This window comes from Citrus clementina, unplaced genomic scaffold, assembly GCF_000493195.1.
Source record: "Citrus clementina cultivar Clemenules unplaced genomic scaffold, Citrus_clementina_v1.0 scaffold_1, whole genome shotgun sequence".
NCBI classification, from domain to species: Eukaryota; Viridiplantae; Streptophyta; class Magnoliopsida; order Sapindales; family Rutaceae; genus Citrus; species Citrus x clementina.
The window spans coordinates 2031173-2046390 of NW_006263303.1; the positions used below are offsets into that span (position 1 = coordinate 2031173).

At 33.2% G+C, this 15218-nt stretch overlaps 2 protein-coding genes across 6 annotated transcripts; one reads left to right on the forward strand and one right to left on the reverse strand.

Moving 5' to 3' along the window:
• Window positions 1-2849: 2849 nt before the first annotated feature.
• On the reverse strand, window positions 2850-6564 carry LOC18054793 (protein OVEREXPRESSOR OF CATIONIC PEROXIDASE 3). 4 transcript variants are annotated; one of them, XM_024192226.1, is made up of 6 exons: window positions 6147-6561; window positions 5399-5755; window positions 4221-4529; window positions 3376-3494; window positions 3100-3217; window positions 2878-2962 (listed from the first exon to the last, which is right to left on the reverse strand). In XM_024192226.1, the coding sequence occupies exons 1-6, from the start codon at window positions 6357-6359 to the stop codon at window positions 2951-2953; spliced, it is 1128 nt and encodes a 375-aa protein (XP_024047994.1). In that variant the 5' UTR covers window positions 6360-6561; the 3' UTR covers window positions 2878-2950. The 4 variants fall into 4 exon arrangements, with proteins under 4 accessions (XP_024047995.1, XP_024047994.1, XP_024047993.1 ...); XM_024192227.1 differs by lacking the exon at window positions 3100-3217 and having other exon boundaries at window positions 2850-2962; window positions 6147-6557; XM_024192225.1 differs by lacking the exon at window positions 2878-2962 and having other exon boundaries at window positions 2969-3217; window positions 6147-6564.
• A 954-nt stretch (window positions 6565-7518) lies between these two features.
• LOC18054794 lies at window positions 7519-10522 on the forward strand. 2 transcript variants are annotated; one of them, XM_024178523.1, is made up of 4 exons: window positions 7519-7755; window positions 8779-9010; window positions 9450-9754; window positions 10373-10522. In XM_024178523.1, exons 1-3 carry the CDS (start codon window positions 7652-7654, stop codon window positions 9744-9746), a joined length of 633 nt encoding a protein of 210 aa, XP_024034291.1. In that variant the 5' UTR covers window positions 7519-7651; the 3' UTR covers window positions 9747-9754; window positions 10373-10522. The 2 variants fall into 2 exon arrangements, with proteins under 2 accessions (XP_024034291.1, XP_006450474.1); XM_006450411.2 differs by lacking the exon at window positions 10373-10522 and having other exon boundaries at window positions 9450-9921.
• The last annotated feature ends 4696 nt before the right edge of the window (window positions 10523-15218 follow it).

The following is a 15218-nucleotide window of genomic DNA, read 5'->3' on the forward strand; positions in this document are numbered from 1 at the left end:
ATGATAATTGTACCCGCAAATCCGTCCAAACCCACCCGCCAAAACCCGCCCGTTGCGGGTAATTTTACCCGTTGCGGGTGGGTTTTATATTATAAATTAAAACCCGCACATGGATGCGGGTGGGTTTGGTATTAATTTTATATCCGGTGGATACCCGCATTGATATCCACCAAACCCGTAATATTTTTTCAAAATATTTTTAATTTAATTTTAATATATAAATGTATAAAGAAAATAATGTCATTAATCAAATTACCAAATAGCCAAAGGCTTAAAGTTGTGTATGTGTGTATGTGGCCTATCTCATATTCTAAAGTCATAATCTAAAGAAAACTAAAGGCATTTTTCTTCGAATTAGTATTTGAAAATATTAATCTTAATTATTATTATAAGCATTGTGTTGGATGGGTGCTTATGGTAGTGAATGAAATGAATATAATCTCTTGGAGCTTGTTTTAAATGATAATATGAAATGTAATTATTATTTTTAGATACTAGTTTGTGTTTTTTAAATGGATTTGTGTAATTTATACTTAAATTTGAGAATTTGTGTTGAATTGATGTAGAAATTTTAATTTTTCATTTACATTGTTTAAATATAAAATTGAGTATGTTATATGGAATTTGAGGTTATTATTATAAATTTATATATTAAACATTTGTGATTTTAAATACGGAAATCCGTAAAAAATCCGCCGGATACCATTGCGGGTTTGGTAATTGTTAAAACCTGCTGCGGGTGGATTTTTGTAAAAAAATTAAAACCCACTGCAGGTTGCGGGTGGGTTTAATAATTTAAATTTTGTGCGATTTTAGGTTTGATAATGACAAATCCGCTGTGGGCGGTGCCCATTACCATCCCTAGTTGCATTGGATGGATAGAAGAGATGAATTTTGGGATTCAAAACACAAACAGAAAATCATTAAAGTAACCAGTTAATGTTTTTGACGACATGACTAGTTTCCTAGAAATGGGGACAGTGTTAACCGGCCCCAATTCAAAGAATACCAAACACATAAGTACAAATATCTTCCGAGTAATAAATTACAATATCCTCTATATACTAAAATATTTAAGAACAATATTAAGAGCCCGATTGGGAGTGTGGTGAGTTAGTTGAACTGTCAAAATTCAGTTATTAAGGTGTTTGGTAATATTTATAGTTGGATTTTGATAGCTTAACATATTTTTTTTTCAACTTCTACTCCACATCTATAATTTTTACTCCTTTTACAACACCTCACTCCCAAACATACCCTAAACAAATTGTATGAAAAATTTTAGGGCTAAAAGTTTTAAAAGATAGAATTTTATGTAAATCTTTTTTTGAAAACCATGTCAATATAGAGGTACAATGACAATCTGTAAAATTACAAAGTCTAATTCATTAAAAAAAAATCTTTATTTTATTTTCATACTGGTAAAAGTTATAAATCTAAAACATTTAAAACAATTTTTTTAGGCTGCGGGCACACGTTGTACCGTGGGTAGCTCCTCTCTGATTACTTGAAAATTGTCCACTAATTAGGTGGTAAACAACCTCTCATTCTACGAACAATAGTGTTATACTTACAAACATTTAGCCATAAGTGAAGTGTGCCACATATAAATGATTGTCGTGTACTCATGTATTAACTAAACTTGGTTTTGATATTTTATTGTTAATCTAAAACAACATCATAGGAGAAATAATTTTACAATATACATTTTGTATGCTACTTTTCTAAATAGCACAGCGCTGGGACTCGACTCCCCTATATAATAGGGGTCTATTTGTGTCTCCACATTGGAGTAAACTCGATCTCCTTTTAATATTAACAATGAAGGTATATCTCCCTCAAGTTTTAAGCGAGAGTTGATATTCGAGTTGTGCTGTAATATGATTATTCAGGAGAGTCCCAAATGATCTCTAATTATAAATATCAGTAGAGTTTTGATTGTAATATATCAGTATAAAAAAAAAAACATTACTCTCTCATAAATGTGAAAAAATATTTTTATGAGCATACTTAGAGAAAGATTTTTATCCAAATATTTGAAAAGAAAATCGACTTTTATATTATACCAAAAGAAATGGCAGCGTGGACATTCTATATTTAATATTGAGTTTACAGGATTACGACGTATTTCATGGTAAATATTAGTATAGTCATAAACATTGCCGCAATATTTAAAAAAAAAAAAGAAAATTTCTAAGAAGCAATGATGAAATCAGAATTGGATATGCTTTATTGTTTTTAATATTTTTTTTCACTTGTCATTTTTTTATCCTTCTATCCTCTGAAACTAAGAGAGAAATTTCCCCTTTTTGTCTATATATGTCCACTTGTTTGTCCGCTTTTACATAAACGAAGTATTATTTTTCCTTTGTGACCAAAGCTAGCACGTCTCAATATTCATATGATGAATGGTTCATGCCTTTCGTTTCTCTTCATTTGTTCATTTTATATTTCACATTCACACCTACATGCCCTGATGCCCAAATATAACTAATTACAAGTATTTAACATGACTCTTTACATATACACAAAAGAGAAATTCAAACATCCTGTTTTCAATCATTATTGATTTATGAAGACAGTATAAGATGACTGCCGGCCATTAGAGAACATGCAAGTTGATCGCTCTCGAACTTCTGTTTACTTTCCTGGACAACAAAACCAGCATCCAGAGACCTTAGGCGATGGAGGATCAATATCCGGAAGCACCTTGCTTGTTCTGAATATAATCCCACCATTTGATTGGCGATTTTGCATCATCCCCACTGATCCGTCGCTCTGTGAATGCCTTAGCTCTCTGGAGTTTGTTGCCTTCTTCATTTGCTCTCGCCTCATTTGATTTAGATCACCTGAGATAAATGCATCTTGCCACACCAATCCTGATGAGCCTTGTCTTCTGAAACTAACTTCAGACCTTTGGAAAGTAGCCATGGCTTGTTGCTTGAGCTAACTAGTGCTGTGCCTGTAGAACATAGGAATATCAAATGTGATGGAGAGAACTAGAAACAAGAAAATAAATTAAAGATATAAAGAAAGAAGAGCCGTAAGACAGCATCTTGATGGAGGTGCTTTTTTAGTTGTAAACAACGTTGTTTTGACCTCAAATGTTTTAAATGTCTTTTTGAAGATGTCATTCCTCTGTGATGAGCATCTTTTGTTAATATAGTTTTGCATTTGACCAGCCGTTCTAAGTTGATTCCATTTCCTTTGAGAATGCCTTTGCCAACATTTTGGTCAAATAAATTACCAAGGAGATTGCATTGGAATGGCAGAAAGACAAAAAAGAGCATGAAGCGTTAGATTTGCTCTCTGTTACAAAATATAATGCATGTATACACATTGCTTCAACCAGAAAAGACAGTTTTGGGATCAGACCGTTGAAATGGTTTGCGACACTCAGGAACTCCTTCTTCAGCACGTTTGTCTTCAAACCATTTCACAATTCTTCGACGGGGCAGGTTCGTCACTTGAACAATGCTGCTTATCATAGCATCCTGCAGCGATTGACAAACAGAAAATGAGAAGACCATGTTTCAACATGAAAAGTCATAAGATCACAATCGATAAGCTGCTATTTGGAAGGTGGCATAGGTTTTCACCAAAAGAACAAAAAATATTCAGGGATAGACTCACTTTGACCATGGGGAGCATAATAAATAATATTTACTTTTATTAGTGTCAGAAATATTAATAGTAAATCACAAGAATTAGGACTCGATAAAGGAAACAGAGTTCTGGAAAGGGTGAACAGTACAGCCTGAAAGATAAATGGGAGTAGGATGGCTTCTAGATGGAATGATATCTAGCGGCAATTATTCCCTGTTTTCAACATGGAAACAACATAGTATTACACAAATAAGTTTGAGCATATACTTTCTTTCTTGGAACCTTGAAATCAAACTTTTTTACTTCATTAAAACTGAGGCACCTCCATCTCTCATCCATGAATTTCTTATCAGTGAATTTGACCATAGTTGTTATATAAGACATGATTTACTACTTTTAAGTCAAAAAGTTCTTAAAAATCAACTTCATTTGATATTGCCGCTGAGAATATGCTATCGGTTACACAAGATTTATAATTATCATATTTATAGCCAACATAAGAACTTCATGATTAAACTAGTAATAACTTCAAAAGCTACTTCTTTCAGCAAATCCATTTCAGAGATGGATAAAAATTTCCTTCTGTACATCAATGTAGAGAAAGCTTTACTTACAGTCGGTCGCTTTGATCTTCTATAAACCATTTCAAGTGTTTTAACTTGTACTTTCTTCAGTCGCTTTTGAGCAGACCACCTGTGCTGCCTGTCATGGACTGGCTCTTCCACCTTACTCTTAGGTTCAACAGCATGTACAGTTGTTTCTGCTACAATAGGTTCAGAATGTTTGACTTCATTGACTAAAACCGTTGGTGTCGGTTTGTCGGGTAAAGTAGCACTTAACATAAGAAGATTTGGAGGAGGATCACGAAGCATTTCAAGAACCACAGCCCTGTCTAGACAAAGCTCAGCAGCGAGACTTTTGACCTACACAACAAGAGGAAAGTGGCTTCAGAATCTGAAAAGGTAATTGTGTTTGAATTATCATGACCATGATAAAGCATCTGCTCATTCAAACCATGAAAAAAAGATTTTCCATTTCTGTTTGTCAAGTAGAGCAAAACTAACATGTTGATGGTTTCAGATGCAAGTAATGCTTGTGTAAGCCAAACATGTATCTTTATTTATTTATTTATTTTTAAATATAATGAAATACACACGCACTATATGAGACTTGAACCCAAGACCTAAGTCTTCGTAAGGCTGCCTACTAACCAGTGGTGATAGGCCTTGTTCTCAAGCCAAATACATATCTTGGTTACATAAACCAAAGGGCTAGAGGAAAACATAAAATCGTCCTTGCTTTTCCCTCCATAATTTACACTGCAACATTTGAAACTGGAATATTTCAGACATTGCATTTATCTTATTACATTACGGGAAAGGCTGGACAAATCTTTCACAAGAAATGAACCAAACTATGACAATTTGGCCTAAGATAAAACCCATCCACCTGAAACAAGTTTGCAATTTCCCCATCGTTCCCCTAAATTAGTAACCTATTATCAAGTGAAAAGGATAAAGTTTAACATACTTGATGTCCAACTAGCTTGGAACACTCTACAAGGCAAATGATAACCCAAACCATAATCAAATTATTAGGTGGTGCTCTCTACCACAACATTAAATAACATTATCTGTTTTCCAGCAATGATCAAGCTACCAAACAATATGACATTAGAAAAAGATAGAAGCCTGAGGTGCCGATGGGTAGTTTACATATCATCACATTTAGCTCCAAGATTACCACGTCACATCTTTCAATAACACAGTTAAAAAAAAGTTAACACACTTACACTAACTTTACGACGTCCAGTCTTCAAAGCATAAGCCAATTTCCGAAGTTGCCAGTTCTTAAGCCTTACTTCTCTTTCCTCTTCTTCTTCTTCATCTTCTCCATCTTCTTTGTGAGCTTCATTATTATCACTTTCTGTACCATCTGTGGCTGTATCAGACATATCCATATCAACATCCCCAAGTGCCTCAGCTAATTCAGTTGCAAGCTTATCCAAATCTTCTTCATCAATCTCCTCGTCGTCATCGTCTATAGTTGAGTCATCATTCTTAAGATCTTCTTCCAGCAGGCTAAACAGTGCCTCAAATGGATCATCCTCCTCATCACTGTCCTTAATATCTTTCCTAGGCAAACTTTTCTGTGGAGGCAATAAAACATCACCGTTAAAACAAACACTTATATAGCCCACAACTAACATGAATTACTTAACAGTACCAAATGACTTCCAAATTAATCCTCAAATCCTACAAACATAGTTCAGAGCAAAATAGGACAAACAATAAAAGATTAAACAAAAGCAACCACGTTGCGAAAGCTTCCTTGATAAAGGTCTAAACTTTAACCACCATATAAGTAAATGTAAGTAAGTAACAAACCCAATTATTGCAATTTCATTCATGTATTAAAAAAAAAATCCAATTTTTAAGAAGAATTTCTCACAAAAATTAAAACTTGAGAGTCCCATTTTCTTTTTTAGTTTCTCGAGCTTTCTCGGGAACCGAACAAACAAGTTCAGTTCATTTTCTTACCTTCTTTTTCTTCGAAGAAGAAATGGTAACTGGGTTGTTATTTCGACGGCGCGAAAAAGCGAGAGTGAAGCGGGTCGGAGGGTGACGCGGCAGAAGCAGATTGGTCGGTTTACGATGGTGGCCCGGGAAAAGTCGTAGGTATTGTGAAGGTGATAAACGGTGAACAGCCCTCGAAGTGGAAGTGCAAATGCTCGTTGATAAAGTTAACGCCATAATTATTAATTTGCAGCTACTCTCTGGACTCTCTTGAAATTTCAATTCAATTCACTTGTTCTGGTTTTGTGGTACTTGCACTTTTACCAGAAAAATTAAAAAAAATCAATTCAAAATAAATAAATAAAATCCTGCAGAGTAAGACGTCATTTCTCTGTCCACTGTGAGTCTCTGACTGTCTTCTCGCATTTGCGAGAGAACGCGGGCTGCCAGCTCACCGTTTTGCTGTTTGGCCCTTGGGCTCAAGTTGTGATTCGGTCCACGATATAAATAATAAAGAAAAAAAAAAGAGAGACGATGGAATGTATTAAAAATGTACGAGTTTTTTTTTTTTAATTTACTTGTGAAATTAGAATTTTTTTTTAGAGATTTCCTTTGCAATAATATACTTTAAAAATGTTTCGATTATTGTTAGTGGTAAAATTTGAACAATGAGTATTTAGGACATGACACGTGATGATGTAGGAAGCATGTGAGATAAAATATATTACAACTTACAAATTTTATTCAATTTCTTATTAGGATTTATCTTGTTTTATTAAGTTTATTTGAGTTAGTGTTAGCAGCAATACCTGTGGAGCTCGATTAATTTAGGATAGGTATGAGACCGAGAAAAAATTGAAAATAAATTTGGATCTATTTCAGATATGGGTCTAAACCACAAAAGAATTTTGGGTTTGGGGATTTTGTTGGATTCTCTAACTCGACCTGAAAATAAACGACAAATGGAAGTAATATGCTCTAGCACATACTATTTGTGATCCAAAGTTTATATTTTGACTATAAATGATGTGTCATTTGCTTAATCAGCGCGTGAACAAGACTTCTCTTTATTTTACTTGACAACAACACGTCATCTAGTATGCTGCGTAATTTTAATTAAAATAAGAGATCATTTATTTTTTAACAATTAAATAAAATAATAAATTATTTCAATTTATTCATATATTTTTATATGTTTATTTTCTTTAATATTGAGAAATAAGTTATTTCTATATTTAGCTAAAATTAAGAAAAAAATGACGCTTAAGTTTGAATATAAAAAAATTTCTTAAAAATCACCCCTATAGAGTTTGTTTTAATGAATTAATTTATTACCGATTCGATCCAATATAAAAATCGAGCTAAAAATCATTTATATTGTGGGATCGCATTGTGTTAAAGTGTTAACAGGTGGCGCAATATTAAAAGAAATAAAAATAAGAAGGACATATGATCTTGGTCCGATCACCTTCAACTTACCGTAAGTAGAGCACCAGATCGTTTCAAGTACCGAACGATTTCTTTCAATAATGGCAACTTCGTCATCATCAAGAAGGGGTTGGATGAGCAATATTCAATCAATAGCCTCTCGCGTTTATTTCTTCCTCATAATTCTTCAGATCCCTCTTTTCAGGTATTTACCGTACAACTAATCCCTCGTATTCAAAATTCACTAGTTCCTTGAATAATTTGTTGCTTTCCTCACTCTGGGTGGCACTCAAATTTGCTCCTTTTCATGTTTTAGTTTCTGGGTATCATCTGTTTCTAGGTTTTCTTTTGTTTTGTTTGAAGTGTTTAGTCAAACTTGCTAATGTTCACCAGAAATAGTGGTCTTATGATATGTCTGTAGTTGTGTACTCATGATATTTATTAATTTGTTTTAAGGTTGACTTTCGGACATCCATTACATTTTGATTTGATTAGTCTCGGTGTTGTTATCTGTTATCAGGTTTAGTTGATTTGTTGATATTGATCTTGAGTTGATATGAGGCCTGCAGCGTGATAGCATTTGTACAACCTGCCAGATTATCACTTGAAATTTAGAGTTGCTATTTTACAGTTTTCTTTAACATGGATAGGCAGGGTCTGTGAGTTCATGATTAGCAATTGCAAGCTGTTTACGAACTGAGCTACACACTCCTAGTTGAGTACTGAGTTGAATCATACTATCATAGAATGTGTTTCTGATGGTCATCATGGTCAATGGAGTCGGTTATTGACACATTGGTTTCCTTTTACATTGAGGTAGTTAATAATGAGTGAATTTGATTATGGGGAACTGAAGCACTGATTCATTTATCTTACCTTATCTTGAAGTCCTTTCAGTTAATGTACCTTTATTTTCTCACATCTAAAATCATCACTTTTGTTTTCTACCTTTGAAAAGTCCTATAGTTGAAGTAAATGCTTGGGATTCCGTGCTTTGATTTAAATCTGTGAACTGTCTTTAGTTTTCCAATTTTTGGGCTTCTCTTAAATACTAAATTAATAATCTGCCATTTTGTACAAACCATCTTAATTGAGAAAGAGATCTTGTTGTTCACACAAACATATCTCTTATCATCCATTGCTGTGTGGATGGGGAATACATAAACAAGTGAGGAAGACATAGAAGTGTGTGCTTTAGCTATGGCTTACTTTCATTTTTTTTTTGCAGGATTCCATGCAGAGCTGGCATGTGTTCTACACCCATCCATGTCACATCTTCCCAGTTGATTGCAAGTGAAATCTTTCCTGTTCCTGTAATCAAGGGTCTTCTATACCCTGGAGCTATTGTAAATGGGCTTGTCAACAACAGGACTGTTGCAAGGTGGGACGACCTATTAAGCATCTACAACTTGACCAGCGTGAAGGAAGCCTCTGCAGTTACTGATCTTCAGCGCTTGGAGGTTCTGTTTCTGCTTTCATCTTCCTCTCTGTGAAATATAAATTTAGCCTGGGCTCTCATTTCTACTTGGGGAAAGACACATGAATCTATGTGATATTTCTTTTTTTTGACTCGTCTAATTAAAAGCAATCACTTCCCAACTTTTCCCCAACAGTATCAAGGAATTCTCTGATTCACAAACTATTTCTAGAATATCATACTTCAGTGATTTGCTTAGGATAACCAGGTAATTGAACTTGCTTAATTACTGATATGGGTGCCCATCAAAGAAATTGGAATTTGAATTGGATAATACCAAATTGATCGAAAGCTATAATCTTGTTTAGTATTTTAGAGAGGACTTGTAACTGCAGGTTCCGTTTTTTGTCCCCAAAACCATGAAATGTCAGTTTTTTGTTTTTATTTTGAGTTCCTTCTCTAATTTCTGCTGTGTGTACTAGGTTCTTGCTGGAAGCTACTTCTCTGTGGCAGGAGCACTTGTGGGTATTCTGAAACCCAGCAGGATGAGTATGTTTGGGACGCTTCTTGTAATTTGGGGCCTTATCAAGGAAGGGATTCTGGGAAAGCCAGGGAACACAGATCCTTCCCAATCTGTCTATGTCTACCCGACAATGTTGATTGCTGTGCTATGTGCTTTCTCATCTATTAAGTATGATGTCAAGAAGGTTCGGAGAATTGCACCAGCTCGACCCATTGCAAAACCAGTAGCAAGCTCCTCTAAATCTAAACTTAAATGAGTTGAAATGTAATGCTTCTGATTTAACAACCGTCATTTTTGTTAAAATTGTCATAGATGATGAGTTAGTCTGTATGTTTTGACAAAATCATCTTTTGAAATTAGCTTGTTCAAATTCATTGTTAATTTTTCTGAAATTTAAAAATAGCGACGAATTTCTCGCTTCTGTTTGTTACCAAAATGGCATAAAAATATATTGAATTTATTTATATTAAAAGTAAGTAGACGCCATCATACACTGGAGGAAATGGTTTGCTCTCTGAAACATCTTTTAGTTTAACATTTCATTTGCAAAATGTCATTGGAAGTCTAGTCTGTTTTCCCAGGCACATTTAAATAGCATCAATTGAAGCAGTTAAATTGTTATACATGTTTCCTGTTACTAAACACATACTCAGACTAACAAAACCCACTGTGGCTAGTCAGCAATACCAAGTGGAATTTTTTCTCTGCTCTTGTTATGTTTACTGGGTTTTTGCTCACAATCGATATTAAATAAGACAATAAATTGCTACTGTTAAGACTTGTCTTAAATACTGGACCCTTGCCTACGAGCTTAAGCTTTTGGATCAAGTAGTTCCTCTAATAGTTACATGTATTCTGCTAAGAGAAAGGCTATCTATGCAGGTCTCTCGCTTGATCGAAATGCAGACACCTTTATACCTTGAAGGAGTTCATTCTCTTCATCCTTATTTCCGGAACGGCACCAAGAATATGTAGATTATCTAACTTGTTGAGAGAAACAAAACCATTTGATCTACAGGGTTTATTTCAACATTGGGTATATAAGAATGCATATTCTTTTTCTATCATCTTCTATTCATTAGATTATGTTGAGATTAAAATAAATCAATTTTACATTCTTAATGGGTATCTATGCTGAAATTGTCTTTGTGAGATCTGATAACACGAATAAAAATGCATTGATTCATTTCTCACCAACATGACTATATTGCCTTATGAAGCATCTTTCCACTTTAGTTTTGTTTATACTGGCTCTAGATTAAACTATGCATATTCTTGGAAGATCATGTGTGCAAGTGACAAACAGATCTTTTTGCATGTGTGTGAATCACATGTAGTTGGAGCTGAGATCATGACCATCTTTGCTGAAGAGGTTCGGAAGCTTACGGCTTCCAAATGAGGTCAGTGTGATGAGATCAGTGTGATCGTCCTAGGCCTAGAATTTGGATTTAAGCAGTTGAAAAATATTAGTTGATTTTTTCTTTTCCCTTAGAAAGTTCTTTACAATGTGGGAATCTCCCTTTTTTTTTTTAAACATTTTGGTCTAAAGTGCTAAACCAACTAATAAAAGCAGATCTGGGTCTCTCTCACAAGAATATGATCCCTCGATGATACGGCAGAAAACCCTTTGGGATAAATATTCTGCCACTAATTATATGATAAGATTTACTTATAGTTAACTGATTGTTTAATCGCTTACCCATGGTACAATGTCAGGTGTCGTTTTTTGAGTTGATTGATTCCTGGCCAATTCTAAGATCCCTATATTTGTCACTCAGCGCATAATAATATGTAAAGCCATTAAGTAAAGCGTTCGTGTGCGGCTGCACTGGTGGGATGCAACAATGATTACATTGTGGCTGCTGGAAGACTTTGAAGGTGTGCTGTAATGTATGAATGGCAGAAATCTTCACGAGGATAGGAGTCATGGGGGATTTTTCATTTTGGGAGGGTATGCGGGATAATTTTTATATCTATTTTTTTTTTTAAGAGGGGACAATGATGATTTTTTATTCATAGAAGGGACAGGGATAAACTGAAATTCTTATTCCCTCTTCATTTCCCCATTTTCCCTATTTTTATTTTTTAAAATTATTAGTGAATAAATAATAAAATTTAAATTATAAACTATTAAATATTAGTGTAAATAACCAATTTAAAAATATTTGTTGAAATAATATAAATATTCGTTTGTACAATGACTTAACACAACCCCAAGCCCGTAAACCCACGATCCATAAATCAAATCCTAAGCTAATTTTTTACATTCTCACTCATCTTTTCTAAATTATTCACACTACAGCTAGTGCCTAGGTAGTTCTTATTTTATCATAGCCTAATAGCAATGCGCGTCGTCTGTGGCCAAGCAGCTCAGCTCGTTGTGTCGTTAGTTAGAAGCTGGGTTCAGGGCATTTGTCGTGCCATAATCGGTGGCCAAGTGGCTCATGGACAGTACTTGCGTCAGTATTATATAAAAAAATCACATTATTTGAATTTTGTTTTGAAAAGTATTATTTATATATTATATATATCAAAAGTTTGATGGAGTAAAAATGAAATAAGACTCATTCATAAACATTCTCATTTTATTTTATACATTTTTAGGTTAATATGATTATATTAAGTTGGAAAACTAAAAACATATTAGTTATTCGGAGATTCAAGACCCCTCGAAAATCCCATGTTATTATTTAGGAATCCTCATCCCCTCTCCTCAAGGCTCAAATATTCAGAAATCTAGGACCCCTCGAAAATCCCTTGTTATTATTTAGGGATCCTCATCCCCTCTCCTCAAAGCTCAAACAATTTTGACGGGAACGAGAACATATGTAGAATATCAGGAATGGATGCGGCGATGTTAGTCCGCTCCCTTCCCTTCCCTATTGCATCCTTACTATAATGTAGTTAAAGCATCTCTTAAAAGTTCTTCAAATAAGATTTTATAGCTTATTTAAAGAGTCATGTCAGTATTTAAAGTTTCAAAAAACACTCCAATTAAAAATCTTCAAATAAGAAATGATTATCTCTCTTCAAATTTGTAGAATTGCTTTCTCCCTCATCAATTTATATTTTATTATATTTAATTAGAGAGAGAGAGAGAGAGAGAGAGAGGAGAGAGAGATAAATGCTTTAATTACCATTTAATTTTCCTTTGAAAAAGTATTTATTTGATTAAGGTAATATTAATTTATTTATATTTGAAGAGCCTTTTGAAGAATAACATATTTTTTCACTCTCTTTTGTTGCCACATAAGTAAGCAAATATATATTTGAAAGTAAAATTAATAGAGACTTTTGGAGATGCTCTTAGATCCCAACATTTTAGAAATGTGTATTTGAGCTGCTTTTTGGTAATGAATTTAATTTATTTGGATGAAGAAAAGTAAGGGTTTAGGACCCGTTTGGGATTGTTTTTTAGAGGCTTAAAAGTGATTTTGAAAATCTAAAAGTTAATTTTAGTGTTTGATAAAAAATCATCAAAATCACTTTTGTCAAAATCAACCCCTCCTACAGCTGATTTTGAAAAGCAGAGAGGTAGTAACTTTTAGATATGATTTTGAAAATCAATTTTATCCTTTAATACAATTTCATAAACATCTTTAAAATTATTATCTAAACCCAAAATTTTCCTTATTAAAATTGGAAACAAAATCAATATTTTAATAAATTTTTATAATAATTCATCAATATAAATTTATTAATATCAATTTGTTGGTCTAATTATTATTAAATTTGTTTTACTATATTATAAATTTAATTATCAATTGTTTTAAGATAAAAAATAAAATCAATATATTATAAATTTTTATTTTTGGTAAAAAATATTATAATATACAATTAAAAATATTATATGTACATGTTTTTATATGTATAAGTAAATTTTATCTTACATTATGTATATTTTAGTCATTTATTTTCTTTTAGCAGTTTAACAGTAAAATTTATCAAACATGCATAACTGCTTTCAAAACTCACAGTACTTTTGAAAACAAAATTTACCAAACACTTAACTGATTCTCTTCATAACTGATTATTTTTATAGCACAACTAACAACAATTATTTTAGAAGTTATAACATTCCCAAACTGGTCTTTAATGTATTGTAATGCTCACGATGATCAATATTCTGTTATGTATCTCAAAATCCATGTACAATAATGCTTTATTTTTCATTTAAATTGGCAGAATTCACCAATGGGAAGAGATTTTGATATCTACTTTTAAAATAATGATTGTATTTAATTATCTATTGGAGTAAACTCATGTTTTTAACCTAATTTTTTTTACATTGATATTATAATAAAAATACTACTGATATTATATGAGACAGCTACTAATATTTACAATCAAATAATTATTAGGATTAATTTACATTGAATTTATAAAGTATTATAAAGATTTTTACCCTCAATAATATTCAAGAAACGTTTGTTCTACTCATATTTCGTAAGGAAAATTAAGTCTCCATATTTTAATATGGGGACGCGGCCAAAGTCCGAGCGGCTTCTTTTGGAGCAAACCTTGACTGTGGCTGCCATCCGCTAAAATTGCGGCCAAATTGATGATAGATTTAATCCTGTGCTAGAACCCAATAGCATAGATTACGCACTAACTTGAGATAAATCTTATTAATCGTGCCTTCATAAAGGCAATGCCTTTTTATCAACCATTGTCACCTCTCAGCCTCGTGACCTTGCGGCTAAGCGTATCCCACTCAAGATCTCAACTCAATCCCATTTATTAAATTGAAGAAGTCAAATCTTTGAAAGAAAACTAGCCATATGTTTTTGTTTAACTACTTGAATATTTATCAAACAACTAATAGCTTAATATATGCGCCGTAGGAAGCTGTAAAGCTAGTGTCACACAGGATTGAAAGCTGTACGTCAGACTCCAGATAGATTGACTTTTCTGGAAGTAAGAACGTATATGAATCTTCTATTGGCTTTTTCTATTGATAGATACCAACCTTGAGAAAATGGGATCCATGTAAAATTGTTCATGAACATGTCAAATATTTCATCAGAAACCCAACCTTCTGAAGGAAAAGTACGACCTAATATTTATTTAGAGCCATTTGAGATTATGCATTCTTAGCAACACTCACTCCGAAATACCACAAATAAATTCAATCAATTGGGAACTGTTTTTGTGCAGTTAATGGGTCTGTTTACTTTTTCCACTTCTAAATTGTGCTGCCAATAGCAGTTTAATTTTATATGAAAAAAAGTTACCAAAACCACGTGACAGATTCCTAGATCGCGAGCTTATTCTTCTTTTTAAAATATAAATTTTGGTTGCTCATCATTCTCGTGTGATACCATTACTTTTAGTTAAAGAGATAAATGCTATGAGTTATGATAGAGAGTTTCGCCACAATCTCATTCGAGACAAGAATAAATTAAAATTGAGATAATAATAAGGCTGTGCCAATTTTTGAAATAATGACAAATATGTTCAAAAAATTTGTCTTCATGAAATTGATGAGGTGGGGTTAAATATTATTTTTCAAATTAAAGTGGCCCACTTCATCAAGAATCCATGACACCATTCCTCTAGAAGAAAATTGGGATTTTTATTATTGTCAAACTTAAGACATGAACCTTCTTCACTTTTGGAAAAAGCCAATCAACGCCGAAAAGATAACTAAAATCGAACATGAATAAATTCGTTCATACTCAAGAGACGCGCCTTCAATAATCCAATATCTATAAATAGGGCAGCTTAC

Excerpts from the sequence above, each read along its gene's own strand:
- LOC18054793 (XM_024192225.1), bottom strand. The coding sequence starts at position 6,359 with ATGGCGTTAACTTTATCAACGAGCATTTGCACTTCCACTTCGAGGGCT. Across the intron at positions 4,530-5,398 it reads CTGGACGTCGTAAAGTTAGT|GTCAAAAGTCTCGCTGCTGA; the intron begins GTAAGTGTGTTA and ends CTTGTTGTGTAG. Across the intron at positions 3,218-3,375 it reads TGTCGCAAACCATTTCAACG|GCATTCTCAAAGGAAATGGA; the intron begins GTCTGATCCCAA and ends ATGTTGGCAAAG.
- LOC18054794 (XM_024178523.1), top strand. The coding sequence starts at position 7,652 with ATGGCAACTTCGTCATCATCAAGAAGGGGTTGGATGAGCAATATTCAA. Across the intron at positions 7,756-8,778 it reads CTTCAGATCCCTCTTTTCAG|GATTCCATGCAGAGCTGGCA; the intron begins GTATTTACCGTA and ends TTTTTTTTGCAG. Across the intron at positions 9,011-9,449 it reads CTGATCTTCAGCGCTTGGAG|GTTCTTGCTGGAAGCTACTT; the intron begins GTTCTGTTTCTG and ends TGTGTGTACTAG.